At 36.2% G+C, this 27,999-nt stretch overlaps 1 protein-coding gene across 9 annotated transcripts in view; it reads left to right on the forward strand.

The window, feature by feature from the left end:
- The window catches only part of CTNNA3 (catenin alpha 3), a 442,665-nt gene that overhangs the window by 45,295 nt on the left and 369,371 nt on the right, over positions 1-27,999 (forward strand). For all 9 annotated transcript variants that reach the window (XR_005860613.2, XM_040702351.2, XM_040702353.2 and 6 more), the window contains one exon: positions 1,603-1,722. Coding sequence is in view for 8 of the 9 variants with exons in the window: in XM_040702351.2 (XP_040558285.1) it covers positions 1,603-1,722 (120 nt within the window). In the remaining variant the exon portion in view is untranslated. The remainder of the gene's footprint in view (positions 1-1,602; positions 1,723-27,999) is intronic.

A 27,999-nucleotide genomic window follows, 5' to 3' on the forward strand; every position in this document is an offset into this window, starting at 1 on the left:
GAGGAGAAGTGATTTCCTGATGGTAGCAACAAAGCTCCAGCAAAGTCAGATGTTCAACCTTTGTTAAAAATGTACAGCTTAAATTCTCTTACTGCTGAAGTGAATGACTTCAGCCTCATGTTCTAGATCTTGGTAATACTAACAGAGCAGTGGGAGGGTGACTTCCTCATCTATGCATCATTTCATAACCAGCTGCAGAGGTATAAAATATATTTGATTTTTCCGGAGCATCATGTATTAGCTCCTGGGCTGCTTGACAAATCACTTGTATGTGTCAAAGATAGAACCGGGTAGGAACTAAGACATTTCACCTGTTTCTGTTTTCTTCCACTTACTGAAAGAAGCGTAGTTGAGGATGTTTGGTGTTTATTCTGTTATTCAATATATCAATCTATACTTTGATTATGGGGCTGTTAAATACTGATCTCACTTAGGACTCAGGATCCATGTCATAAAAATGTGATACATGGGAAGATAGAAACATATTCCGAAGCATATGCCCTAGAGAAAAAGATTTATAAAATCTTATAAAATTGAGTTTTTAAATGATTTTGTTTCTCTTTGTTTTATTCTTCTCTATTCAAGTATATCTGTCTTGCTACTATTTTGTGAGGTGAGGAAATCGTGTATAACATAACTCTGTAATTTCTTATCAGTGGTGTAGCAAACATTCATATCAGATCCTTAAGGAGAGGTAGATGATTCCTTTAAAAATAAAAACAAGCAGTATGGTCACTCTCTTGCTGTGACCATCTCTGCTCACAAGCATTAACTGTGTGCTGTATCTGTAAAGTCCATCCAGCAGTCAGAACAGGTATTAGGTTCAGGATCTGTTGTGATGACCAGGAGGTTGAGAGGCACCATCTGTCAGGTCCTTCAGATGTCTCTGTGCTATGACATCTCCCATTCTCCTTTCACACAAATATTAGCCTTTCTATTGCATTTTCCTATAGCTGAATTAGTATTGTTCATCTATTTGAAAAATACCAGTACCGCTTTTAAAAATGTGTAGGTAAAAGAAGTACTATATTTAAAAGTGAGATTTGAAACAAAGTATAACTAATCTTGTGGCAGCTTTCCTACCGCATCTGAGCAGTTTGTCCAAGGTCAGATTTCAGCCTTGCGGATTATGATAAGTAAATTAAATTGATAAAGAGTACCCTACTGATGTGCTTGTTAGAATTATGATTTCTGGTATGAACCAGTATGAAGTTGCATATGCTTTTCTTAGTTGGAGATGAAAAAGAAAGAAAGAAAGAAAGAAAACCATGTGAATACATTCTATTACATACCATGGCATAGGAAAATAACTAATCTTTAGAGATCAGGTCTGGTTTATCACTAATATTTTATGTAAACCTTGTCTATGAAATGAAACAGTGGATTTAGTTTACTTAAATTGGCTAATATGTACTCTATTTTGAATTGTAGAATTGATTTCAAAATTGTAGCAATGTGTTCATGTCTAGAATACGGCATACTTGAAGAAGATACAGCTCTACAGCGTTAGTATTTAGTAGACTAAAATGCTCATGCAGGAAAAAGACAAAAGCCAAACCACAAGCAGTGAGAGTGACAGTATTTCTTTCTTTACCATCACAGTTTCAAAGAACTTTTGAAACATTAAGAAACGTATCCAGTAAATCTGATCTGCAGAATACCTACCAGAAGTTTCAAAAGGATCTGGAAAACCTAGATTATTTGGCGTACAAGCGTCAGCAGGTAAGCATGTGGAAACCAGGTGGTAAGATATGGAATGCTGGTCATATAAATGGTAAATGGGAAAAGGAGAACTGATAGATGTGTTGTTCAGTCAGTAGGGTTTTGTGCTTCGTGTAATGTGACTGTGTGAGTCAATAGGAAGGGCGGCAATTTTATATAATACATATGGTGTTGGAAGGCATGGTATTTTATTTCTGATCAGATGAACCTATCATGCAGAATTACCTATCATACAGAACAGGTGAACCTATCAACAGATTACCTATCATACAGAAAGGTAAAGCAAGCATGTAAGATGTAAAGCGTTGCATTAACACCAAACTTTTAAATTAAAGAGTATAATAGTACTGTTTTTACTTGAGAATGAACATAAATCCACAAAAGTTAATGGAATCAAATACTCGCTGTGCATGCAAACCATCAATATTTTTTTGTTCTTCAGTAATGAATTTGCAAGAGTGAATTGTGTAAAACTTTAAAGTGTATGCAGTATTTCACTCATGCTTGTGAGATTGAGGTTAAATTAAGCTCTTAACGTGTATTTATGTACATGATTAAATGTATTTACATGATTAAATGCGTTTAATCTTGGACAAGCTTTCTGTAAGTTATGCATGACATCTGTGAAAATTTTCAACTCTCATGTTAGGTCTTCATGTTTGTGTTCTTGGGGGAACAAAAAAAAAACTTTGTCTATCTCAGATCAGACTGATGAAGTGCCCTATAATTTCTGTGCAAGTTGTTTTATATTTTTCTGAGTTCTGTCACTTGGTGTCAGTGTTGTCAAACACTTCACTTACTTGGCGGCAGATCACTTCTAGTTGTTTATATTGAGTAATTTATTTGATAGAAAAATGAGGAAAGGGCTCAGAGACAGATGGTGGTTGAACACGTGAATCTTTGGTTCTTGAATTGATGAGGTAAAGAAGCAATTTCTTAGGTGAGTTTCAGTGTGGTGGGAGATGTTATTTTGGTAGTAATATAGCGTATTTCTTTGTGCCCTGGAACATGGGGCTGCTGGTAAATGAGACTGTTTCAACTGGCAAGTAATGCTAGTTTTAGCCTGTTATGTGGGTTTATGCTACTTGCTCTTGTAAGTATGTCAAGCATAGTAAATGTCACATCTGCAAGGGTTTGGAGAGTAGTTCTGAGCCAGGGAAATATAAATTCTGTAATTGCTTTTAAGGATATCACTAATATTAGGGGTAGCTTTCTCTCTGAATTTTCATACCCAACTCCACAAAACCCCTAGTTATTTCAAGTGATCTGTATACAGTTATCTAGCAGACTCTAAACATGCTTCAATAGCATATTTCATTTCATCTTAAGAAGGGCATCTTTTCTCCTGTTTCCAGATATTCACTACATTTTCTATCTTAATATTTTGTATTTGCGAGCCATTTAGAGAATTTCAGCGTCCTTTTTTTAATATCAGGCACTCATATATCTCTTCATGTTATTTCTGCTGTCTTTCTGCTCTCTTTAAATGTGTTGACAGAAGGTTTTGAATTTGGAGCTACTGGAGGCGTATTAGCCATAACATCATTTCCTGCTTTCAATCACAGAACGGAAGATACTTCTGTTCTTACTAGGGCATGCCTTTACAAAATCTTATACAATGCTATGAAGAAAACAAACTAGACAGAGACTGAAATTAGAAAGCAAGTGAGAAACTAGAGATGTTCTCTGTACCTCAGTTAATTTACATTGCATACCCATTCAGAAGTTTTATGATTTGTGGATTTTTTTGGGTAGTAACCTAGCTAATTATGATAGTGAGATTTTCATCTCAATAGAACTTGCTGGAGATTCTGCAGAAATGGATTTGGAAAGCTGCTTACGTTAGCTATGTAGGAGACTTTGGATTGACTCCTGCTTTGCAAAGAAATCGATTTCTTTGTGAAAAGGGTAAGATTTTGTTCAAATTACTATGGAAAAAGCACAGATCTGGATTGGAACTGAAGTTCTTCTGAGTTTATGACATTTAATACTGACTTTGTAGAGTTTGTACCTTTAAAGGATAACAACAAATGTACACTTTTATTGGATTGTGGGTATATTTGTAGCCCAAAATGCTGAGTCACTGCCATATATTCAGAGATGAACAACAACTGTGTACAATATGAGCATGAATCCATTTGTGGTGAAATAAGCTTTATGTAGTTTGAGTAATGAACATTGTTATGTTGCACTTTATTTCTCTAACAAAAAAGAAGGATGGAAGCAGACCGCTATTTCATTCAGAAGTAGTGTAATTATTCCATATTGAAATTTTCTATTTAGATGGTAAATCACAACTTTTTAAAAGGATATTTAAAATTACTCATGTTGAAACTCATCTCTGAGTATGGACCAAACTTTTATTAGTGGTACAAGTATACAAGAAACAAACATGGATCTAGGTGCTGTTGTTGAACTATTGCTGTCTCTGATGAACTCCCACACGTTCATGTCAGTTCTCTTCTGAATTGTTGCATACCAGATCTTTCCTTCTTACTGCTGGTTAGCAAAAGACACGCTTCCAATTCTATGGGTTTGTCATAATTTTCCAAAAGAAATGCCTTATTAAAAAACTTATGTGGAAACATGCTCAACTCAAGCCAGATTAATAGCAAATAAAACATTTCTGTTCAATAGTTGAACATAGGCAGACCCTTGCAAATGTTGTTAAGTGATACAGGTGTAGAATTGCACCAAGGTATATACTGGCTAATATGCCCTCAGACCTGATGTGAGCTCCAGGTTTCCATGTTGTTCATTCTCCTCAGTCTGGCATTTGCATGACCCTGCACAGGGATGCTTAAAGTGTGTTAAACGGACTGAAAATTATTTGCTCTTTCTCCCCCTGCTCCATCCAGAAGGATAACCATTTGTCCATGTAACCTCTTGTAGACTTTCCTTACAAGACGCTTATTAACAACTTAATATTTCTATGTATTTCAGGGGTTGGATTGCATCCACTAGAGATCTATTTTGGTTGAGAATATAAGTATAGTCTTCCATTTGAAGAGCTCTGCCTCTAAGAAACAGAGTTTTTCCAGGAGACAGTCTGGCAATTCTTTTGAAGTAAAAAATGCATTTTATTAAAACAACGTTTCATTGTATTGATACTGTTGTCTCTGAAATTTGACGGGAAAAAAAGTTCTCTGTACCACAATGAATAATAAAACTTCTCTGTTTCTCTGTGACTTATGGGAAGATTTCCAGTAAGAGTTAAGTAAGCTCTACATTGAACACTGTATTATGTCAACCCAAGCATTAACGGATCTGTAATGTGAATATTTACCAGAACATGAAATTGGACAAAATGGTAACGCACTCTGGGATAAGAGGGGACTCCGTGATACATCCCAACGCATTTTTGTTTTTCGTTAGGATTATAGTAATAGGTGGTGCACATTTCTTTTTCTTATATGGGACCTTGCTGCTGTGGAAAGAAAGTTAACAATGTATGGTTCAGCTAGAAGAGTATTCGTTTAAGCCTCTTCATTGAAATTATTTTACTGTAAGGTCACTTCATTCATTTTCTGACAAATAGTACCTCTGAAGAAGGAATACTTTTAGTAAATTTCTGTATTTGGGAAACAAACAAGGACCATAAATGATCCACCTTGAAGTAGGTCTGTTTTATACTATCCTGCTTGTTTCCCGTTCATTAGTCTGTGGTGATTGTTTTGACAATTACCATTTTTACTTTTTTTCCTCCCATTTTTCATTGACTTGAACATTTAATTTCTACATTCTGAGCTGACTTTTTTTGTTAAACTGGATTACATCTGAAGCAGTTTCAGTAAGTTGATAATGTTATAAACTTTTACCTATACAGCTAGCCAGAAGCTGTTCTAATTGTATAGGACCAATTTCAGGAAGTTAAATGTTGTAAAACCATATTGCTTATCTCTTTTTTTAGGGCCTAGCTTTATTCGCCACCAGCACAAAATTCACGTGACTTGTAGTCAGAATTAATATTATGAAGACACATACAGTATTACTATTGCTGTCTAATTAACTTTGAGATAATGGGAAGTCTGCTAAAAATGTCTTATTTCAATGTCACAGGTATTTTCCTATTCAGAGTGTACTGAGGTAGTGTGCACGTTGGCCTTTTCAAAGCATCTGTAGTTGTATTTGTTTCATTCCTGAGTAGCTTTTTGTTCAGGAAAGACACAAAGAATTATACCTTTTAGAAAAGTCCTAAGAGTAACACAATGGAGATGGCTCTGTAACAAATCCAAATGTTTTAACATTTCCAGCCAAAAGAAAAATTCTTTAAAATGGTACACCATCGTTGGGAGAAAAGTAATAAGGAAACATCAGGCAGTCTTTTTTTTCTTGTTTATTTATTTAGTCTTCCTTTTTTTTTTTTTTTTTTTTTTCTTCGGAAATGCAGTATTTTGATTTGTTATGGACTGCTTAGGGACATATGGGAATGGAATAGCATCATCATTTAATCTGAGAGACTTGTAGAGAAAGTAAAGAACTGAAGAGAGGAGGGAAAATACTGCCTTAAAAACTTTATCACAATTCTCGTTCATGATGGCTTTTCCTTGTAATTTTCCTGGCAGAGGAATGTGATCAGATCTTTAACAGGATCAGAACATTCCTTTTTTACTGTTTGTGAGAAAATTAATGGGATTTCTTCTTTGGAGATGTTTGAATACACATTCTGCCCTATTTTGTTAGGATAGATCGTATTAGAGAGGGAAAGCAGCGGTGGTAATATGAGAATGAAGTTGGATGAGAGAAAGATAAAGAGGAGAAAAGGATTGTCTTTCTTTTATTTGGGTGTTGTTTTGAAGCATCTTAGTGTGCTTGTGGGTATGTAAGTTTGTGGGGATTTTCTTTGGTTGTCAATAAGAGCTATTTACATGTATATTAGGAAAGTCTAAAGGTAAGTGTAGATGTCAGCAGAGAAGCCATGACCTTAAAACCTAGTGATCACTGAGGGACACCCAGGCAATTTTAATCCTATTGTTAACTCTTTTCATTACTGTTTTCTTCAAACTTAGCTCCACTTATAAAAATCAATAGATTTATACAGTGTTGAGTATCTTTTTAATGTTCTTCCCCATTTTGTTAAAGCTTGGCATTCTACCTATGTAGTAAAATGGATTTTGTTGGCTGAACAATAGGCCTTCTAGTTGTGAGTTAAATGCTATGTAACTTGTCTCCGCATCAGGTAAGGAAGGTCAAACATATTTATATTCAATTGTCATCAGTCAATTGAAGCTTCAATTAAGTAAGTTTCCTGTGGTTGCAATGTCTCGAGAACCTAGCACTAATATACCTTAAAGTGGAGAGAGATAACAGAGAACTATTTTAAAGAACGTGTTTTGGGGATTGTGTTCATCTTTTATGGCTCCATTTTGCTTTTGTTTAATAAATATAGTTTCTATATGAAGATTTTACATTATGTAGTTGTTATATTAGAGTTTCCATTTCTGTTAAACCTTAATTTATTAGGAAAAAGAAAAAATAGGAGAAAGGGCTTATAACAAAAAGAAATTTCAAAAAGCAATACTGCAGTTTAAATAAACGTGACACATTCAACAGAGCAACCACATACAAAACCTATGAATTTGCTTATATTTGCCTTCTCCATTGTACCTACTGTTCTGGTTTTCATAAAACAATGGTGTTGTATGCAATAATGATTCCGATGTTTCCTGTTTCACCCCTTTCCTCCCAAGTGATGTGCTGTAGTATTTTTTCAGACTAAATGTTGGAAATGTATCATGAACTCATCAGGAATAACTGCCAGCAAATAAAAGTGGTCAGCTCTACTCCATAGACCTAGTCTTACTGTATTTATGCCAGCCAATTTTGAACCTGGAGTTCTGCCAATAGATAAGGTCCCTGGAGTCAGGAGCTTTCTGCCTTTTAGAACAACATCCTCTATAACCATATGTTCGTATAGGATCTTTAGGACAAAAATCCTGACATATTGCATGCCAAGAGCATCCATTACTTAAGATAATCTGACTTTTCAAAAAATGTCGTTGTAATGCCCTGGACTGTGAATGTCAACAGGCTGTAGGCCTGCCACTTGCCTGGGTTTTTCTGGGCTTGCCCAGGATTTAGAATTTTTTTTTCTTTTTTATTTTTTCATGCAGAGCACTTTTTTTTTCTTCTTCTTCTTCTTATAGAGCAACGGAATCACAGAATAGTTAAGGTTGGAAAAGACCTATAGGATCATCAAGTCCAAGTCCAACCCCAAGCTATTCCTGGCATGCTCACTGACCACGTCCCTCAGTGCCTCATCTACCTTTCTAGCAATTAATTTACTTATATTTCACCTCTTCAAAAAGTCTTGAAAATATCATCTTCTTCCTTTTTTTAAGGGAAAATAAGCTGTTTTGATGCTTTTAGGTACTTCATGTTTAATCATTAAGAAGCAGACTTTTCTTAAGGCATACTACTCAACCCCCTTTAAAATTCCCTTTCAAATGTTTGGTGTATAAGGAAATTAAGAAGGAGAATAGTGTAACAAAATTTGTGCAAGGTATTAATGTAGCTAGGTCACTACACAGAGAGAACTCCGATAACAATGTTAAATTTAGTTGCAGAGTTCAGAGACAGGCATGAAGAACAGCAGGATGACTTCGGAAAGTGGCTTGCTCAGGGATAGCATATGCTGACCATTACCAACACACCCATACCTTACCTTGCTTGTCTGTACTGCTAAGAGAAAGGACTAATGATTTTTCATCTGAATTGAGACATTGGGTTTGTTTGTGTGACAAACTTCTAGAGACAGAGAACTAGATGTCTGTTGGCAATAGAAAATGAAGTGTTGATCTCATGGTTTAGATGTATGTTAGATAATTTTATGTTTGAATTCTAGTTAGTTGTCTCAAATAAACCCTTACCCTATAGTATTTTGAGCTTTCAAATATTTTTCTTTTTCCTGTCTCTTACTTCATGTAGCAGTGGTGGGAATAGATCTAATTTCTTGACGCTCAACAGCTAACAGGGCTGAAGATAAATACGCTAACAAAGTTAATTGAAAACTGCCAGAGAGCAGGAGATGAACAGCAAGCAAGCACTGAAGCAATGAACTGAATTTGTTATAAAAGACAGCTTAACAATCTTTAAAGTCTAGCAGAACAATTCACAGCTTTAAAGTGATTTCCTGTTACTGGCATGTGCTGCATATATGTAGGTTGCTCTGAAAGTAGCGCATCACATTTACTTGCGTGGAAACTACAACAAAGAACACAATAATGCCATTTGATGGAGTAAATTCTCAGCTACAAAACTGTATTCTTCAACAGTGTCACTACCATTAGCTATGCATTTTTGACAGCAATGAACAAGAGCCTGCATGCCATGTTCATAAATATCTACACCAGTTGAGGTCACCCACTGCCACTGTTGCCACCCACTGCCTCACTGAGTTCACATCCACTATTTTATCTGCAGAAATGTTCAGCAAGTGTTGATGAATGTCAGTGTGTGCTATTTTTACTCATGGAGGAGTTCAGTGAGACACCTTCTGTGTCAGACACCATTTTGTCAGATTGCTCCTCTGTTTCCATCTGTTGCATGGCAACAAAATGTAGCAGAATACTGGTGGGAAGGATCAACCTGTACTGCCATACCACCAACATCTACCTCTGATGTCATGGGCTAACACAGTAAGATAGGAGGCATTACTTTTGGAGCAGCCCTCATACATTGTGCGGCTGACTGCTTCTGCCAACGTATAGTGCCTTGTACTCATCCTTATGAGTGGAGGGCATCGCACTTACTGTTCTTGTGATGTCAAATCCCATCCTGCAGTGCACTAAGAGTCCCTTATCCTCGTTTTCTGTTTTCTTGAAACAGACCCTTGCAGAAAGTCCTTTGATAGATAATTCCATAGTAGCAGTGAATCACTGGTAACTGCTTTTAAGAAATGACCTATTTTTTTTCCTACCTATGAGAAAGTTACATGAGTGTCAAAAATCTAGCCATAAAAGGGCTGCTCAAAAAATAATTCTGTAAGTATCAAGAACTGAGAAAGAAGGAAATACGACAAACTTGGTAAGCTTTTCTCTGGGCAAACCGTGGTAGCTATTACTCATTCAAGTCTTTATTTCTAGATGATTAAATAGAGAGTTCTAATATCTTTTTTTTTTTTTTTAACCAAAAATAAATGATTGGTCTAATTCCTTGCTTTCTCTCCTTGAAAAAGGACTAGTCAAATTTATTCACTTTCCATTCTCATATAGATCTTCATGCTTTCTTACAAGGAAACACTGGTAACTTGGAGCATTGGCAGCTTTGTCATCAATCATTCAGTATCCTAGGATGAGATTCATTCAGCTCAACTGAATGTAATGAAACCTGCTTACTGGAACATATTGCTCTTTATTTTACATGTTTTTACTCTGTTTTTCCAAGAGTAATAAGTGCCATGGTTATGCCAAAATGGCTTTCAGAACTTTCAGTTTCCCTGCATTGGTTGAAACAAAAGCTGAGAATTTTCCTCTCACCGTTTCCATATCAAACACTGAAGCATTTCAAGAACTTGTTGAGCATTTTCTACATTACTGTATTCCCCTTTCCACTGGATAGTTCAAAGTGTGTATTATAAGTCCTGTACTCCAAATGCTTCTACCAGCTGCATGCAGAAAGATTTCCCGTATGTTCTTGGTAAGATGTCCTGTTGAGATATTCTTCTTCTAGCCAGTTCCTTCCTGCAGAACTCCTGTATGCAGCAACTTGTTTGCAGTGTCAGTGGGACATGGGACTGCTGGTTTTTAATATCCTCGTTCACGATCCTGTCTTGATTTTTGTATTACATAAAACTTATGCAATAGTATGCTCTGTAAAGCATTACGCTCTAAGGAATTCTGACAATGTTTAAAAAAGCAAAATTATAGAGCAACATTTTATTGTTTTATTTACACAGTTATAATTTATATTTGGACTCGGTCTAAGTGCTGACTTATGTGTCTGTATAGTAACTGTTGAGTTGCAGCCTTAACCACTGATTGAGCACCTGTGGAAAGGACCAGGTCAGCCCTGGAAGCACAGGTGAAGGCAATTCAGTTGTGTGACTGGAAAGGGTGGAGCCTGGCTGCACCTCTCTTAGACCCCATTTAAGGGCTGATTGCCACTGTGACAGGTTCCTTTTCTGGATATTCATTGTCAAGTTTTTCTTTGTGATCCTAGATCTTCAGAGATGGGTGAGCAGTCCTTTTGGTTTCGCTTGTAACACCTTTCCGTTGCGTTAGTCCCTCTATCATTACACCTCTTGTATCACCTTTCCATTGTGTTGATCTTTCTTATTGTTACAATATCTCTGAAAATAATAAAACTCTGGCTTGAGGGATGTTATTTCCAAAGTCTGTGTCGAGTTCTTTTCCTCTGTCTTACAGGTCTACAATTCAGTACATTTCTATTGATTGAAATCATAACCTAGTAAAGTGATGCATGATTATTAGTTTTATTTGAAAAAGAAAATAGATGTCTTAAGTTTCTGAGAAGTAGTATTTTAGAATATTCTACAAAAGAAGTTGGACTTTGTAGTGGAAATGCTAAGTCAAGGCTTAAAACAGTGGTTGAGCACCTGGTGAGAAGGCATGGCCAGCCTAAGGGAGCTCAGGTGTATGCTGTGCACCTGAGTGTCTGGAAGGGGTGAAGCCGGGATCTACCCAATCCCAGACTTCATTTATGGGCTGGTAGTGGAAGCAAGGGTATCTTGCTGGACATTTGTGTGCCTGTGGCATTTTGAATGTAAGCAGCTTCTTTCCTTTATTTCTGTGCCTACAGCTATTGCATTTGAGCAAATCTTTTCTTGCTGCAGCTTGGGACCTTGCTATTCTGCTATCATTGCTGTGCTTTCCTTTGTGTTAAAGACTTAGATCATTATGGTTCCCTTTCTTGGGTTATTTTATGGTTCCATGATGATAGAGAATATGTCATTTGTTGAATGTTATCGAATGTGATATATTTAGTATATAGTAAAGGATTAATGTACCCTATTCATGGATTTTCTGGTCTTTGACTTTCAAGTGCCCATTCACCATCCAGAAGCTAGAAGCTTGTGGGAGATATCGCTAAGATGTAGCAGTACTGTGCAGGGCAGAATCAAAACCATAAGAATGGAAATCAAGAGTATTGCATATAAATGATTTTGTAGTCTTGTCTAGAATACAGGAGAGCGTTCTGACTTAGTAGTTGGTAAAATAACTAGGTTAGGCCTTTAGTCCTTAATTTTGTTTTGTTTTGTTTTGTCATCTCCCTTGCACTCATATACCCCCACTGCCCAGCCCACCTTTCTTCAGGAAATATTCTACATAAAATTGCATTCTGTACTTGGTATTTACATAATGATACTCATGTTCATTTTTTCCTTTAAAACTTAGTCTAGTCATTTAGCAGTTACTTTTTCTAGGCAGCCACTGCACCAATTTAAGTCCATGTCTCCTTCCTCCTGCAAGGCCTTCTGTCATCTGTCTTCCACACCTCATTTCTGTTTGTTCATTCTGAAGGTATCTACTCATTCATTTTGTTCACAAAAAGATATTTATTGCATTAGATTTAAACAAATAAGCAGTTCCACTCATACATACACTGTTTTGCTATATTTTTTCCTGTGTCTTGCACAGAAGATATGGTGCTACTGGATACCTATATTTTATATAGGGCCTTAAGTTTTATATTTATGAGTTGAGTGTGTATGGAATGACATATTACAGTGGTCTGGGGCATGAAGAAAGCTGGCAAAATATGGGTTATTCACTGCCCTAACCGAGCCCCCAACTTGAATTCATCATTCCCATTTTTGCTCCAGATGCTTGCCCTAGCTTAGCCAAGACGTCTGATTGTCTCTGATAGATAGATTTCTTCTTTCTGATTCTTTTTCTTTATCCTAGAGCCTTAAGAGAAAGTAATTAGGCCGCCTTCTTACTTGATGGGACTCATGAGACTCTAATATTTTCTTTTCTTTGTCACTTATCTTTTGTTAAAATAATAATATGGGGTATAAGATCTTCATGATTTGGAAGGGCCAAAGTTGGTTCCTTATTACTATAGACAGTATTGTTCTTTGGTCTACTCTGAAATCTGCCTTCATGTCATTTTGGGAAATTGTGGGTTTGTAGATGGCCATTATGGACTAAAGCTTTCTTTGTAGGTAAAATTTACATTGTCAAGATATATTTGAAAGTTTCCTTTGTCTTTTACTTATCAAATCAGAAGACAGAAAATACCTAATTTTCCAGCAGTAGTATTGTAAACAGGATGTCTTGGTTGAAAAACAGACTAACTGCTCTTCTTTGGCTGAGGAAAGCTGATGTCATCAAGTGAGTTCTCTTTCTACTGTTGTTGTAATAAAAATACCTTGGAGGCTAACCAGCATGTTATTTAGATTAACGTGTCCCCTTCGTAGCAAGTACTCTGGTACTCCCGGTATTTCTTAAAGTGTCCAGGGCTTCTTATTGAGGAACAATTGGTGAGAGAATGGCTTCAGAAGATACTGTGACAGATCTTGAACTCATAACAATGCCTTTATAACTAAGGAAAATAAATTATTCTGTGACTATTTTTCTGTGTTTAAGAATTCAGATTTATTGCCTTGATAAAGGAGTTTTTAATTTCAAGATCCACCTGACTTAAAAATTTAAGAACAAAAGATAATATGGGTTATTCTAATTGTTCAGTCAAGTTTCCCATATCAGCCAGAATGGGATTAACTTTTGGCTGTAGTTGGTTAGGTTATTAATGGAAAAGGATGAGTGTTCTCTTTGGTTTGTAGGAGGGAAGTACTATGGGAGTTTTTTTAATGTCTTTTTTTTTTTTAGCTAGCCCATATGTGCAAAGCATTCCACTTTCTAAGATTAGTAAATTACTTTGCAGACAAGTAATTCAGCTAGTAATTAGTAATTCAGCAAGTATTACTTTAGTAATTAACTAAAGTATAGAAGAATTAACAAACGTGGTCATAGTATACTGTTAAATATCTTCCATAGAAAGGAGAACTGGAGGCTGAGAAATCATAGTGATGATTTCTCCTTTTCATTTTTGGGACCCAAGGTCTCTGAGCAGTTCCTGCAAATGGTATTTCTGAAGTATGGAGTCAGTGTACCAAAGAGATCCATTTAATTTGCACTTGGAATATGGCCCAGAAGTGAAGAAGGGACATAGAAGAATTGCTGTTACAGATTCAAAAGGTCTGATTAGCATGCTGCTGACGGTCTGCCTGATCTTGAGATGATCTAGGAATGTGCGGTGAGCTTAGAATATATAAAATGTTGCAATTCATAGATATTGCCAGGAAAGTACTTCAGATCAATACTATAGTACAATCAATACTAAATCTAGCTTGGAAAAGTCCAATTCAAGAACTGTCAAGTCAGAAAAGGTTTCAGAATAAAGCAGCTACTGCAAATGCTGGTTGAATTGAAGCTAAAAGCATGGAGAAATAAGATATGAGGTATATTCATGGTCCAGTGTTAGTATATGTTCCCTAGTCAGAGTCTGAAAACCTTTAAAAAGCCAGAAGGTACAAACTTATTGCTATCTTCCAGATCTCTCTGTATGCTGAACAACTTTATTTACACATTAGGCATTTCACTGTCAGACTCAATCCTCAGTATCTCCTCTCTACATTGATTTTTGTAGTACAACAGCTGTATGGAATGACTTTATAGCTATAAATACTTTGCACAGCTGTGTTGATGGCTATCACTCATATTCCTCAGTCTTTTATGTAAGTGATTTAGACGATTACTGAATTTCTTATGTGGGGAAACCTAATTGCATTCCAGACTGGTACCTAATCATACTAGGAAATATTAAGTTCTTTGAACTGCTCATATATTGAAAAACCCCAATGACCATTGCAGAAAGGTGGAAAGACAAAGGGAAAGTATGAGACATAAGTCATTGGAGCTGATGATGATAAATAATTTCAATATACATATTGAGTAATTGCTCATTATTTTGGTCACTTATCTTTACTGATAGATGCAGGTGTTACACTGTGCTTCTAATAGCGACAGACACTGACAGCAATATTACATTTCTTTGTATGTTCAGATGAGTAAGCTAACTTTCAGTTGGTTTTTGCATGCGTGTCTTCAGGAATCCTGCAGTATTTCATCTGCAGAACCTTGTAAACTACTGTTTCAAGTTCTGAATAGAATGTGCAGCATTTCATCTAACTTCCTTACTGATCATCAGCTTGTAGACAAAAAATAGGTGTGCCAGGAATGAGCTGCTCACTATGTGTGTTTGGGTAGTATTTCTGGTGAAAGTTAGATTCTCACTAATGCTAATGCCAGCATTTTTAGAGCAATACTTTCTATGTCCGGAATCTGACCTAAATGGAGGTGATGAACTCCATGTAACTAAAATTTGATTGCAGATCAGTGTTTTGGAACTGCTGATTATATTTTATTGATAAACTAGTAGATTAGAGAGGCAAATACAGGTACAGAGACGATACAAGGCACAATATTTCCTCTTTCCCTCTACTTCTCAGATAAGCAGCAGTTTTTAAGCACGAGTAAAATGATAGCAAAATGTCCTGATGTGCTTGAGCCTATCTCCTCTGAACTGAAGGTTCTGTAAGACTCTTTTAGAGAAGTGCTCTGCATTTCATCATGGAGAGTTTCATTACTATGGTATATATAGAATCAAACCTGGGAGGTCAGGGAAAGGAGTTAACGAGAAAGATAGTTGAAAGCATAGTGAAGAGTTCTTGATCTTGGCCTCAGCTTATTGGGAATTAATTGTGAAGGTTTTTATACTGCCTGGAAAATGATTCATTAGAATTGCAGAGAGCAAGCTGAGAAGCTCTTAAGAATCTTGAAAAGGTTAAAACAAATGAAGATTAATTTAAAGAAGTGTGTCTCTGCCTTCACGCTTGCATGAATCTTTGCCTAATCTTTCTCCACCATTACTGTCAGCAATGATAGCTCACAAAGGCAAAGTACTCCTTTCCAGTGTCTGTAGTAGTTCAGAAGAGAAATGACAGATGCTTCTGACATAGTTGCAAAACTGAAACAGTTGGCAGGAGAGGGAGGAAAGAAGCCTATATCAAAAATGAAACGATTATGATAAGAAACAATGTAAAAACTTATGAGTGCTATTGGAGCTGTCAAAAGAAGTATTTTAAGAAAATTCAAAATGATTTCAACTCATCATCTATTTTTTTTCTCCTGCTTTTAGTAGTCTTGCTAAGACATCTAGCGAGATATTTCTTCACACAAATGGAAGTAGAGATAGGTCTTAACTCATCTTAGCAAGTCTCACAAAGAATGTTATTAGAAATGAGATTTTCAGGAATGTTTTTTAAGATAAGTTTAAGAATCAGTTGCAGGGAGATGTCATGTGTCCACTGAGTGCTGGTACCCTTTCCTCTAGAAATCAGTACCTGCGGAGAAGTGAGGATACCAACCACCCACAGGTCTTAGCAGCCTATGGATTGGTGGTAAGCAAGTTTGCAGTGGGTGCAGCTGGACCTTGTTTATTTATCTTAATTAGGTCTGCTTTAAGTTTTTGCCTTCTCAGGTCTGTTTTAAGTTTCTTCAGTTTCATTGGCAAGGCTGGTAAAACTCATTGCTGGGCTATTTTGTTTACAGATTGCCAGAGAGAATCTGAATGTAACGCTTATTCCTTTCTAGATCTGAGAAATGTCTGAATACAGATTCATCACATCCAGGATTGTTGCTAAGTGCTCTGTAATATGTCATTGATCCACAGGTGTTTTAAAATTTTTTTTAAGAGGTTTTTTCAAAATATGATTTACTAAGAACATGAGTGATTTGCTTCACAGTTCTGTACAGTTAAATATTTTTAGTGTGATACTAGGGGAACAGGTTGTTAGTTATGTGGTGGGGGCATGGGTACAGATGAAAAACCTCTTGGGGTGTCGTGCAGTCCTGTGGGAGAGAGAAGTATCCTAATCTGATGCACTCCTGCCCATTCTTCTGAAGTGGTCCCGTGAGGAAAGTGATTTCTGAATTGTGGTTGGGTTTGATGGACACTGATAACTCCTGTGGTAGGAGGAAGCTGGCATGTATACAATATGGACAGTGTGTGACTGGCACCTCAGAACTCAAGAAACATAAGCATTTTTGTTGGTGTTGAGGTACCCTTTATACTACTTTTCTTCCTTCTTAGTTACTGTGTGTATTTTTAAATAGAAATATTGTTGAGAAAGAGTAATGGAGTCCAAACTTTGGAGATATTTAACAGTTTTGGACATGTAAATAAGTTCTGATAGTATCCTATATGAGAGAACGTGGAAAATGGAAGATTGGAAAATATCTGTGTGTTACTAGAAGATGTGCTGATAAACAGAGCAATGATTACGTAGTGATATTTTATCTAAAATATGGCAACTACATGTGTGGTTTTATGAGCAACTTAGTTACTTGCCATTTCTAAAGTACAGTAAATACATTAACTTTGCGTTGCTTTTGTGTTAAATTTAGTAATCTCTCATAGTCTTTGAAAGAAACCTCTCAATTGCACCAACAGAGAAACATAGGTAACCCCAAACCAAGATCAGCAGTGATGATCAGGTTTAGTAAGATAGCTTTCTTTACAAGTCTCTGATTTTTGTCCCCTTGGTAATCATGATAAGTGTGTGTGTATAAAAAAAATTTGCAGTGGATTCTGTTTTCCTGGTATGCACATGTCATACTTCATTTTCTTGGATGTTTCTCCATGGAAATGCATTTCAATGTCTGGTTTGGGCAGTGCTGCATCCAGGAAAGGTCTGATGGAGCTGTACTTAATTCTTTTACTGAACACCCACACCCTAGAGGTAATGTCAGTTTTATTCGAAGTTCTTGTACCCTGTGGGCATGAAACTGCCAAATGAAGTGATTAAGAAGTGAGAAAAATGAGGGCCACTCCTCGGGAAATTCAGATCTTAAAAAGTAGTCATATAAAATGACAGCTTACAGAAAATTTTAAAAAATCCTCATATATTGGCTTTTGTCTGGAAGGGATTGTTGCTGGTGTCTGTTGTTAAAAGAGCACATTTCCTACACATGCAGTAAGCCAGCACTTGTTTATCTAGTACAGTGTTGTAATGATTCCTTGTCAACATTTCCAAGAGTATGTTGCTTTTCCTTTGTTTGCCTTTAAGAACTTGTTAATAAGGGCTGACTACACAGCATTCACAAGCTGGTAGAAACAATACCCACAAAAGGAACTTGGTTGTAGCTAGAAAGCACCAGTTTTCTTACTGAGAGAGATTTTATAATCACTCTTAGATCATTGTTATTACAGTCTAGGCTGGCTGGCACCTGAGAGAAGAATTGTTATGCTTACCTATACTAATTGTTATGCAGTACCACTGTTGCTATGTGTGCATGTACAAACTCAGGCTGGTAAGATAGGGTTATGGATGGACAGTCTGTGTGCCTTATGCCTAAAATATTCTGATATTCTGCGTGTTTGTTGGTCTTGAAAAGGTCAATTTTGATTCTTGAGTAACAACAGCAAGTGTCTCTGGAGAGATGATTTCATGAATGGTTTACTATATGAAAGGAAACATGCTTCAGTTTTCTGTGCCAAGCTAGTTAGTGCATTACAGCAATAATGAATCTCAAAGATGCAGCAGAGGTGTGTGCAGTGCATTTGAGCATTGGGGGAACTAGATAAGAATGAAGAAACAATGTTTGTGTAGTTTCTATCTACACAACTTGCTACTACAGAGATCAGAATATCTATCTAATTAAAAAAAAAAAAATACACTGCTTTCGAGCTATATTTTTAGATGAGCAACAATGTCCCTGACAGCCGGATAAAGAGAAATGTGTTTATAATTGGGCTGAGTGTTTATTCTTTCCTACTCATGGTTTGCAACTGCCATTGTTCATGGCATTCGAGGCAAAGAGCTCTCTGGTGCTTGTTGCCAAACCACATCACACATTTATGAAACTATGTGTGAGGTGTGCAGTGAATTAGATGCACTGGTATTTGTAAGTTTAGCTCTCCTATAACAAATACACTAAAATCCCAACCAGGCATGTGAAGCCCTGGTGCATCATATGCATGTACAAAGGTAATGGTATGCTCTGGAAAAGCTGCTTTGTGGATTAAACTGATCTATGTTATATGTAGTCGGGTAAAGAAACATTAAAGCATGTGGACAAACTATTTAAAACAAACAAACCCCACTCTCCACCCTTCCCCTCCCCCCCCCCCCCCCCCCCCCCCCCAAAAAAAAAGAGAAAATCAAAACCATAACTTGTTGATTTGGTGGTAATAAAAACAAGATTGCAGATGTTTGCAGTACATTTGCTCTTCTTGTAGTTAAGTTGGAGGGTTTTGTCCTTACAGACCAAAATGAGAAGAGTGGTCCTTGTCAAGTAATCTTGTTGGAATTAGGGCTTCCTTTACTATTGTTTATGAGAGTGCCGTAGTCAGTACTGACACTGCTGAGTACTGTATTGTAAAGTCTTCCGGTACAAACAAGATTTAATGACACAGACAAGGGGATCAGAGTTGAAAGCTGAAGCATGTCTGCTACTTATATAATAAAACCCATACTTGCCTGTTAGCAAATGTGCATAATTGTTATATTTAATCCTTTTAAAAAATACTTAAACCTTTTAAAAATATGAAATGAAGTAATTATAATGAAATCAGGTTAATTTTATAAAATTTTAATTTATACGTCTTACCATGCATATAAATTTTATGTTCCTACTTATGCTAGGAATAGTTTGTGAATTGCAGTTTGCAGCATTTTTCAAAACTTAAATACTTTATATGCTTGTACGAAGACAGTGGCAATCAATTTGGTGCAATATTATTTTATATGTCACAAAAATGTCACAATGAATTATTTATGATGCCTGCCTCCAGGTCTTCTAGCTTCTCCTTAGAATTATTCAGATTGGATGGGACTTCATCAGGGTCCTAGTCAACCTTCTGCTCCGAGCAGAGAGTCAGTTGTGGGGTCAGATCAGGTGGTTCGAGGCTTTATACAGTCATGTCTTTGAAATATCTCAGCATGAAAACTTCTCAGTGTCTTTGAGCAACCTAATCCATTGCCAGCATGTCTTATGGAGAAAAAGATTTTGCTTACAACCAGTTTAAACTGGTTTTTTGGTTAATGTCCGATGTCTCACAAGTTACTTCCATGCTTTACTGTTCAGTCTCAAGTTCTGTCTCTTTGATGTCTTTACTGGAAGTATTGGAGTGGCTGCTATTAGGTGTGTGCAAAGCCATACCTTCCCCAGGGCTGAGCAAGCCCCATTGCATCAGCCTCTCACGACAAGGAAGCACTTAAGCCTCTTGTTACTACAGCTCAGGATAGTTTTGGTCCCTGAATTCCCTGAAAATGTCCCCAGACAATCACTTTATCACAATACGTGAAAATTTGTATCTTTATAAGATGACTAGTGTCAGTGAAGTATAGATTTGAAGGATTACTTTTTGTGTGTGTAAATTACGCGGCAAATCCCTTTTGTGGAAGTTGCATTTAAATAGAATATATTGCATATAGATTATAAATTCGGTTCTATAAATAGAATGGTGTACTTTTTGGTTTGGATGTTGCTACAAACAATGTTGTAAAATGTTGTCCAGGTTTCAGCTGGATGGTTTACTTCCTTCATAGTGTCTGGTATGACACTGTTTTACTTTAGGAGAAAAGACAATGCGAGTAACACACCTATGTTTTAGTTGTTATGTAGTGCTGTACAGAGCCAAGTATGTTTTTGTTTTTCAGCTTCTCATACTGTCCTGCCAGTAAGGAGACTGGTGGGGTACAACATGTAAGGAGAGGACAGAACTAGGACAGCTGATCTAAGCTAGCCTAAGTGATATTTGATACCATACAACATTATGTGAAGATTATAAAACTGGGGAGAGTTGAGGGGTGGGGGGTGTCCGTCTCTGTTTGAGGACTGTCTGGGCATTGGTAGAGGAGTAGTGAGCAATTGCTTTGTACGTTGCTTGTATTGCAAATATATATATAATTATCATTACTATTATTTCTCTCCTTTTCTGTTTTAGTGAATAGTTATCTCACCCTATAAGTTCTGCTCTTCTTTTCTGATTCTCTCCCACATCCCATTGGGAAGAGAGGCTGTGTGGTGCTTCACTGCCTGCTGTTTTTCATATTTCTCTGCAGGCGAAGAAACTGTTGCCTACCATCTTTTACATGTTGTTGTTCTGTAATATGCAGCAGTGTCAGAATAAATGTGACTTAAATTCATTGGATTGGTAGAATCAGTGGTTTATCTAACATATTAACTTTTGAACAGAAGCAGCCTTAATCTTTTTTTTAATGATTGCTTTGCAGTTGTCTTAGAGGATGGATTCTTTTCCAGTATGTGTTATTCCACAATGCACTGTGATACCATAATTGGTAGTTCTTGTAATCAGGTTGGCATGAGAAAGAAGAGCAGCTTGCTTGTCTGTGACTTCCTTGACTTGTTGATTTCCTCTGAACTTTTCTGGAACTTTAGTTTTAATCCTTCTCAATTCTGTTCTTATTTTCATGTTGGCTCTTCGGAAATGTTATGCCAGCATCTCAGTTGAGGTTGTCCTTTCTGTGGGTCACGATAAGTATTTAAACATTGTGTCAGTCCTTCAGTGCAGAATCATAATTGCTTGTACATTCTTAGAAGGTGTTGCAGTCTGATACCTGTACTCTTTTGCTGCAAAAGTTACCTGTGTTGATATTTGTTTGTAGAACTTGCAGTTGTGGTTGTAAACTTAATCACAATGTACTAGTAAGTATCTTGTTTTAAAAACCAAGTTTTTATAAAACTGAATTTCTGCTACCTGCACCATTAAAACTTTCCATAGGTATGGAGAGAGACATGGAGGAATTTCTGAACAGACTTCAACTGTGCGTTGTAATTGATTATGACATGAATAAGAACTCCTGGACAACACAGGAAAAGTTATTTTCGTAATATAAAACAAAACTGTATTTTTGTCATGCCTATTTAGTATAATCCTGTCATAAAAGGAGGACAGATGGCTGCTACTTCAATTGGAACAGAAGAATGGTAATATCCTTGGTACAGAAAATTATTTGCTGTTACTTTTTAAATTAATTTAAAAATGAAAGAAATCAGAAAATTTTGTGTAAACACTTGAAACAAGTCTTTGCGACAACTCTAAGTACTCATTTCTCTTATGCTTTTTACTTCATGAGCTGGACAGTGGCTTATTAAAATGACATATCATCTGTTATACATGTTCACAGAAAGATAGAAAGATATATATATATGCACATAATATCAATTCTAAATTTAAACATAGAAGCAATGCAAAGACATAAACCTGTTCTGTTTCACATCTAACTGTCTGCTATGTACTATGCTATTCAATTTCTTTTTTGCACTGTTGACTGATCATGTAAAACACATCACTGTATTAAATCAGGTAGTATTTTTTCTTTCATTTCTCTTTCATATACTCTTAAAAGTGTATATAAGAAATAATTTTACTTGAGCCTGTTAATCATGCCTTTGATTATAATTGTAGATTCTTAAGTCAAAACTACTAATTTCAGAGTAGATAATGTCTTACTAGACAGGATATTCTTCCGTGGGCATGTTTTCTGTTTTTTCGTCTTTCATTCTTTTTTTCTGAATTAGAGTTTTTCTCTTCCTTCCTGGTTTTCCAGTTAAATCAGCTTTTCCTGAACAGCGTGTGTAATACTGTAATACGTAGAACAATGTATTAACTTCCATTTGTGCTTTTTTAATCTGTTAACATTTTACCAGAGGAAGAGAATGCAAGGCATATTTCTTGAAATGTTCTAGCATGTAAATCAGAATGACATTATTTGACAGATTTACTTTTTTTTTGTATTAACACCTGAAAGATGTCAGTTCTTTCTGCCTATTTATTTTATGAAAGACTCTTCCAAGCTACTCATTCTTTGTGCACAGTAGAATTTTTTCTGTTTAGGCTGTTGTTATTTGGGTGACTTAAACCTGCATGAAGTGCCAAGCTTTGCAATATGAAGTTATGTCCCTACTATGAAGTCTTAAAGTTATTGTATTGTAGGTGAACAGTTGTAATGATCTGAAGATTAAAAACTTTTGGGGGTTGTAGGAGAGCTAATGATTCTTGTTAGGCCAGTAGGCAATGCTTTTGACCAAAGGCATGTCATGCTTTTTTCTCTAGCTCCATGAGTTCCTCTAGTCGGAAACATAATTGGCCTGTAAAGAATCCTGTTGTTTATATGACCGCCTTTTTTTCTTTTATTTCTGCCTTCTGAAAAAAAAAAAAAACAAAAAACATCTCTAGTTCAAAGATGCTATTTTTTGAAGTAGCAAAAATCTCATTGAGAGAGTTGAGATGAAAGTTGTATCTCCCTACCCTACTTTGTCTTTATTTTAAACTGGGACTCGCACAAGTGTGAGTCGGAGTGAATCTGAGATCTAAGGATTCCAATCTAGTATTGGCTTGCCTCTGTAGGGCATAAAAACACCCCAAAAGTACAAAGCTTGTCTCTTTCAGTTAGCTTATAGAATCGTTTGCCTATGTTTGACAGTCCTCATAGTTATGAAACTGCCAGTTGTACATTTGATTCTCACATCTGTCGATGTTGTAAGACTTAATGATCAGGTGGGTGCTATATATGTGAATGAAGCATTATGGTTTGATTTGAATGGTAGCTGGTACATATAGATATCGATACTTGGTACCATAACCTGTAGGCTATGTTTTCAGAATAATGTAAGGAATCCTGCTAGACAAAGCTAGAAACATTTTTGCTACCATACATTTTGCTTTAGGAAATTTCCTTGCTATGAACTTCCAATAGTCCCAGTCTGTCATTCAAAGTGTTACTGTCGTGTAGATGTTTAAATATGCATGAAGGAACAGCAAACTGCATCAAACTTCCTGGAGAGACTGGTCTGTGAAAGTGTGTATGATTTATATTATATATAGAAATAGCTTGTATTCTTATTTTAGTGACTTGTACATTCTTGGGAATAATTAGCAAAAAAAAGCTGTTTCAAGGTGTTGAAGTGGAACAGTTCTCGAGGTAATATGAAATCTGCCACTGAAAAAAAAAGTCATTTTGCTAGGCTTATAATTCCTTAGTGTTTGAAAATAAAGATTTCATTAAGGAGTTGTAGGGGAAGTGTGAAGAAATATGTTTTGGAGGCAAATGTGGACAGATGCACCAGACAGTAGGAGGGCAGCATTAAGGCAATCTGCAGGTATACGGAGCAGCATGAGGTTACTGCAAGTCAACGTTCATCTTCAGTCTGAAAATTTCAGTAATAGAAGTCGAAAGAATATTACTAACATGTTTAATAGGCACACCATTAATTACCACTGAGTTAAAGTGAATTGAGGAGATCTGGTACAGAATTAAACAGTTTTTATTAAGTTGAATATTTCTGAAGATACAAATATTATGCAGCTATTTATTATAGAAATAAGAACAACCATCTAGAAATGTGGTCAGTAATATATTTTTCTCTAGATCTGTGCAAGTCTGCAGAACATTAATGGTTTGTTAAAGTAATATTCACACGAGCAATTTTATTGGAGTCCTGTGTAGCCTCCTGAGCGTAAAGGAATGGCTGACCATTTGTGAATGATCAAACCTTTTGGCTTTTAAAGAATAAGCTCTACTTCTTGCGAGTCTTTACTTGAGGTACTGGATATTGCTTGACTATGTTAATTGACCCTGGGAGAACAGAGAGTCAATGTTCATGTGATGATCTAATTCAAGCCAGAAGACCATATGGCCTTGTCATTTTTAGTGAAAAAAATCCCATTGAGTTGAATGAGACTCCTCTATATGGGGACTTAGAACATCAATTTTCATGGCCCCAGTTTAATAGAACTGTTAAAACATGTAATTACATTCACGTACATTGTTTAGTTACTTAGCAGAAGAATACATTTGTGTATTGTTTACTTCGGAAACAACACTGGGAAATAATTCAATTGTTGGCAATATGCTTTTCTCTGAAACTAGCTCACATAGACAATTATTTTAATACTATCAACATTTCATTTCCCACAAAATCTTTTTTTTGTTTTACTGTGTTGAATTATTGTCTTTTGAAAGTTGCTGTCAAGGAAATACTAATTAAAACAAATTTGGGAGGCCAGTTCATTACAGCTCAATTGCTAACTGAACAAGACCACAGTCAACCAATAAGGAAAATACCTTAGTCATTCATTTGTAATGCATAGCACTGTTGCCTCTAGTCTAGCATTCAAACAAGTGCTATAGTGTTAAGAAAAATCAGTTGCCTATTTTGTATTCATGCTCCAAATTTTTCACTGTCATGCACTGAACAGAGGATGTGACATTCTGTGGACTTCTGGACGACCTGGGTCACCTCATGGTGTTTTGTATTAATCTGTTTTTAGAGTAACAAATGTAAATGGCTGTAATTGTATGAAAGACAGAGGTTAGAATTAATAAGAAGTAAATGCTAGCCCATGTGCAGACTGATTTTAAAATATATATATATACATTACTGTCTTGTAGATTGAAACATTTGGAGATATGGCTCATGTTGCTTGAGGCTGTAGACCTAATCCATTGGCATTTGATTTTAAAGTAGCTATCAAAGCATTTTGGAATGTGATATTTTGTTATTTCATTTTGATCAGATATTGTTTAATAATCTTAATTCTTTACTAAAGATTAGCAGTGGAAGAGTGCATATTTTCAATATTATTTCTAGTTGTTAAGACAGGAAAGTTTCTTGAAATTAATTGCCTGTCTGACAGTTACTGAAAGAAGCTGATAAACGGAGACATACCTGCTGCTGTTCTTAGCATGTTTGTAATGGATCACGGCGTTCTAGCTTCCTTGCTCTAAGCTGTAGAGGTGCTTTACAAAGGAGCTAAATCATAGTTTCTTTCTACCCTCAGAAGCGATGTACTAAAAATGGAACAGTGAGGCTGTATATTTAAGTTACTTGTGTATTGAATATCTTTACTGCAAAAGTAGAAAATTGGATGAAACAATCTCCCATTCTTCACCCTAAAGAGCTGGAAAGCCTTTTGGGACAGTACTGATACAAGATTACATGAGATACTGGATAATGATATTGTGCTATCTACACTTATATCCTGTTTCATGTGCTCCACAAAATTTCCCCTTACATAAGATCCTAAAAATAGAACTTATACTGTTCAGCAGCAGTAATGGGCGGTGTCCTAGCTGGCTCCATTGAGGACCTGGACATTTCAAGGAACACTGCTGTCCTAGATAGAAGATCTGGATAATGGCTCAGAGTGTGGTTCAAATTAATTCTGGAAGACATAATTCTAGTGATTGGCAACACCTCCTGTGTTTCAAAGTCTCTCTACCAGGGAAACATTTAAAACAGCTGCTGCACTGTACCTTTTAACACTTGTTTTTAAATATGTTTAACCATAACACTGTCTTCCTTCATGACAGTGTTTTTAGCAGTGCTGGAACCATGTTTTTCTTATTAGTCTTCAAGGTGATCACAGCTGAGTGTAATGCAGAGGTATTTTCTGCTTATCTTGCTAGCTAATAAACAGAAACTTCAGAAACTAACCCTCTGCCTTCTTAAGTATGTTTGTTTTACTGTTTGCAGAAGCAAAATCAGTACTTTTAAGCCCTGGAATCTAATCTATCTCTTACCTGTCTTAGCAGTTAAGTCATTGGAACTCCAGTAGATTATCTCACCCTCAGATGTACAGGTCTGTAATTTCCATGTGCATCTATTGAGTACTTTCTGAAACAGTATATTGACACATAGTGTTTTTCTTCCCTGGTCAGGGTTTGTAGTGTTCTATGTTTGAATAAATGGTGCTGCGTACAAAAACAAATCTCCTCATCCCCATTAAAAAAAAAAAAGTCCATATAACACTTGTGTGCAGTGGAGTTTTGTATTCCTTTTAAAAACTCGGTATGGTTCTGGTTTCTTAGGCAGTTGATTGAAGCAGTCATATTTAAACAGCATAGTTTGTGCAAAATGAGAGAATTTCATTCTCACTGCAATAGCAGTGATTTTTTGGTCAGATGAATCTCAGTGTGTTCAGCATTGTGCAGTTGACCATTCTGTCAGATTTTTAGAGAACATTGCCTTAACCTGCTGCAGCTTAAACTGCAACTCAGCAATACTTCAAGTCAGTCCTTAATAGTAGGAGGCTTTATGATGAGGAGAGTTTGTTCTTCAAAAATGAAGCACAGGGTCTGTAGTAAACGGATTATTCATTAATTGAAACTGCTAATCGTAACGATTCTTCCAGTGGGCGTAGCTGCTGCATGTGTTCAGTTTCAAAAACAACAACAGAACAGTTATCAATCCAGCATGTGCTTGTGGTAATCTGTGTCAGCCAGTATTAGGGACTGAATTGGGGGTGCACATCTGCAGGGAGAAGTACAGAAGTTGAACCTGCAGAAGAAGCAGGCTTTGTCATTCAGGATGCTGCTAGTGTGGGTGTCGTTTGGAGAAGTGGGTAATGCAGTGTCACTGCCTATTTATATATACATTGCCTGTGTGTGTGTGTATGTATAAAATGTCCTGTCATCTTATGTAAAGAGGATCTTCACAGTTCATATGAAAGCAACGTTAGCCCTGACTGCTGTTAAATTTCTCTTTCATGTCTTTAGTGTAGTTTTCCTGTTCCTAACCAGGATGTGCATCAATGTGAAATACTTCAGAGATAGTTCATCAAGGTGTATTCAAAATTAATTTGAGCCCTTGATATCTCTCAAGTCAACTTCTTTTTCTTTCTTGGTTCTTTTTTCTACCACTGCTCCTTTTAACTTTAACTGTTCTTTTAACTTGCAGTTACTTATAGTCTGTCTGATAGACTTCTATAGCATACTGTTTTATTTTGCCCTCTATTACAGTTCTGACTAAATCCTTAAATCTAAATGATAGCAGAGCTGTATTTTACAGTCTTCTATGGTTTACCAAAAGCCAGTGAAGTCACGAAGTCATGTCCAAAGTAAGTGAAATATAAGGCAGTTTGGGACTCATGTAAATATCTGAAACAGTTCAATGTTGGTATGCAGTGAAAATTCAATACTGATAAGCAATATGCACCACATTTAATCATAAGTAAATCATTATTGTGTCAAAATGTGTTAGCATGTCTCAATGCGAATAATGAAGCAAATGGATGATCTCAAATGCACACTGAAATGGGAAGTATTTGCCCTTTTTAACCTGTTTTTCTTTCTACAGATAATCCCTGAAAATGCCTGAGTAGAAACACTGTTTCATTTTTAATGTGGCTAAAGTACTTTCTGCTTATTTACTGCCTGTAATTAAATTAGGGGGAAAAGAATCCCAAAACATTTTATACCTAATGAGAAAACAGGAAAATTTA

This window comes from Gallus gallus, chromosome 6, assembly GCF_016699485.2.
Source record: "Gallus gallus isolate bGalGal1 chromosome 6, bGalGal1.mat.broiler.GRCg7b, whole genome shotgun sequence".
Classification (NCBI taxonomy): Eukaryota; Metazoa; Chordata; class Aves; order Galliformes; family Phasianidae; genus Gallus; species Gallus gallus.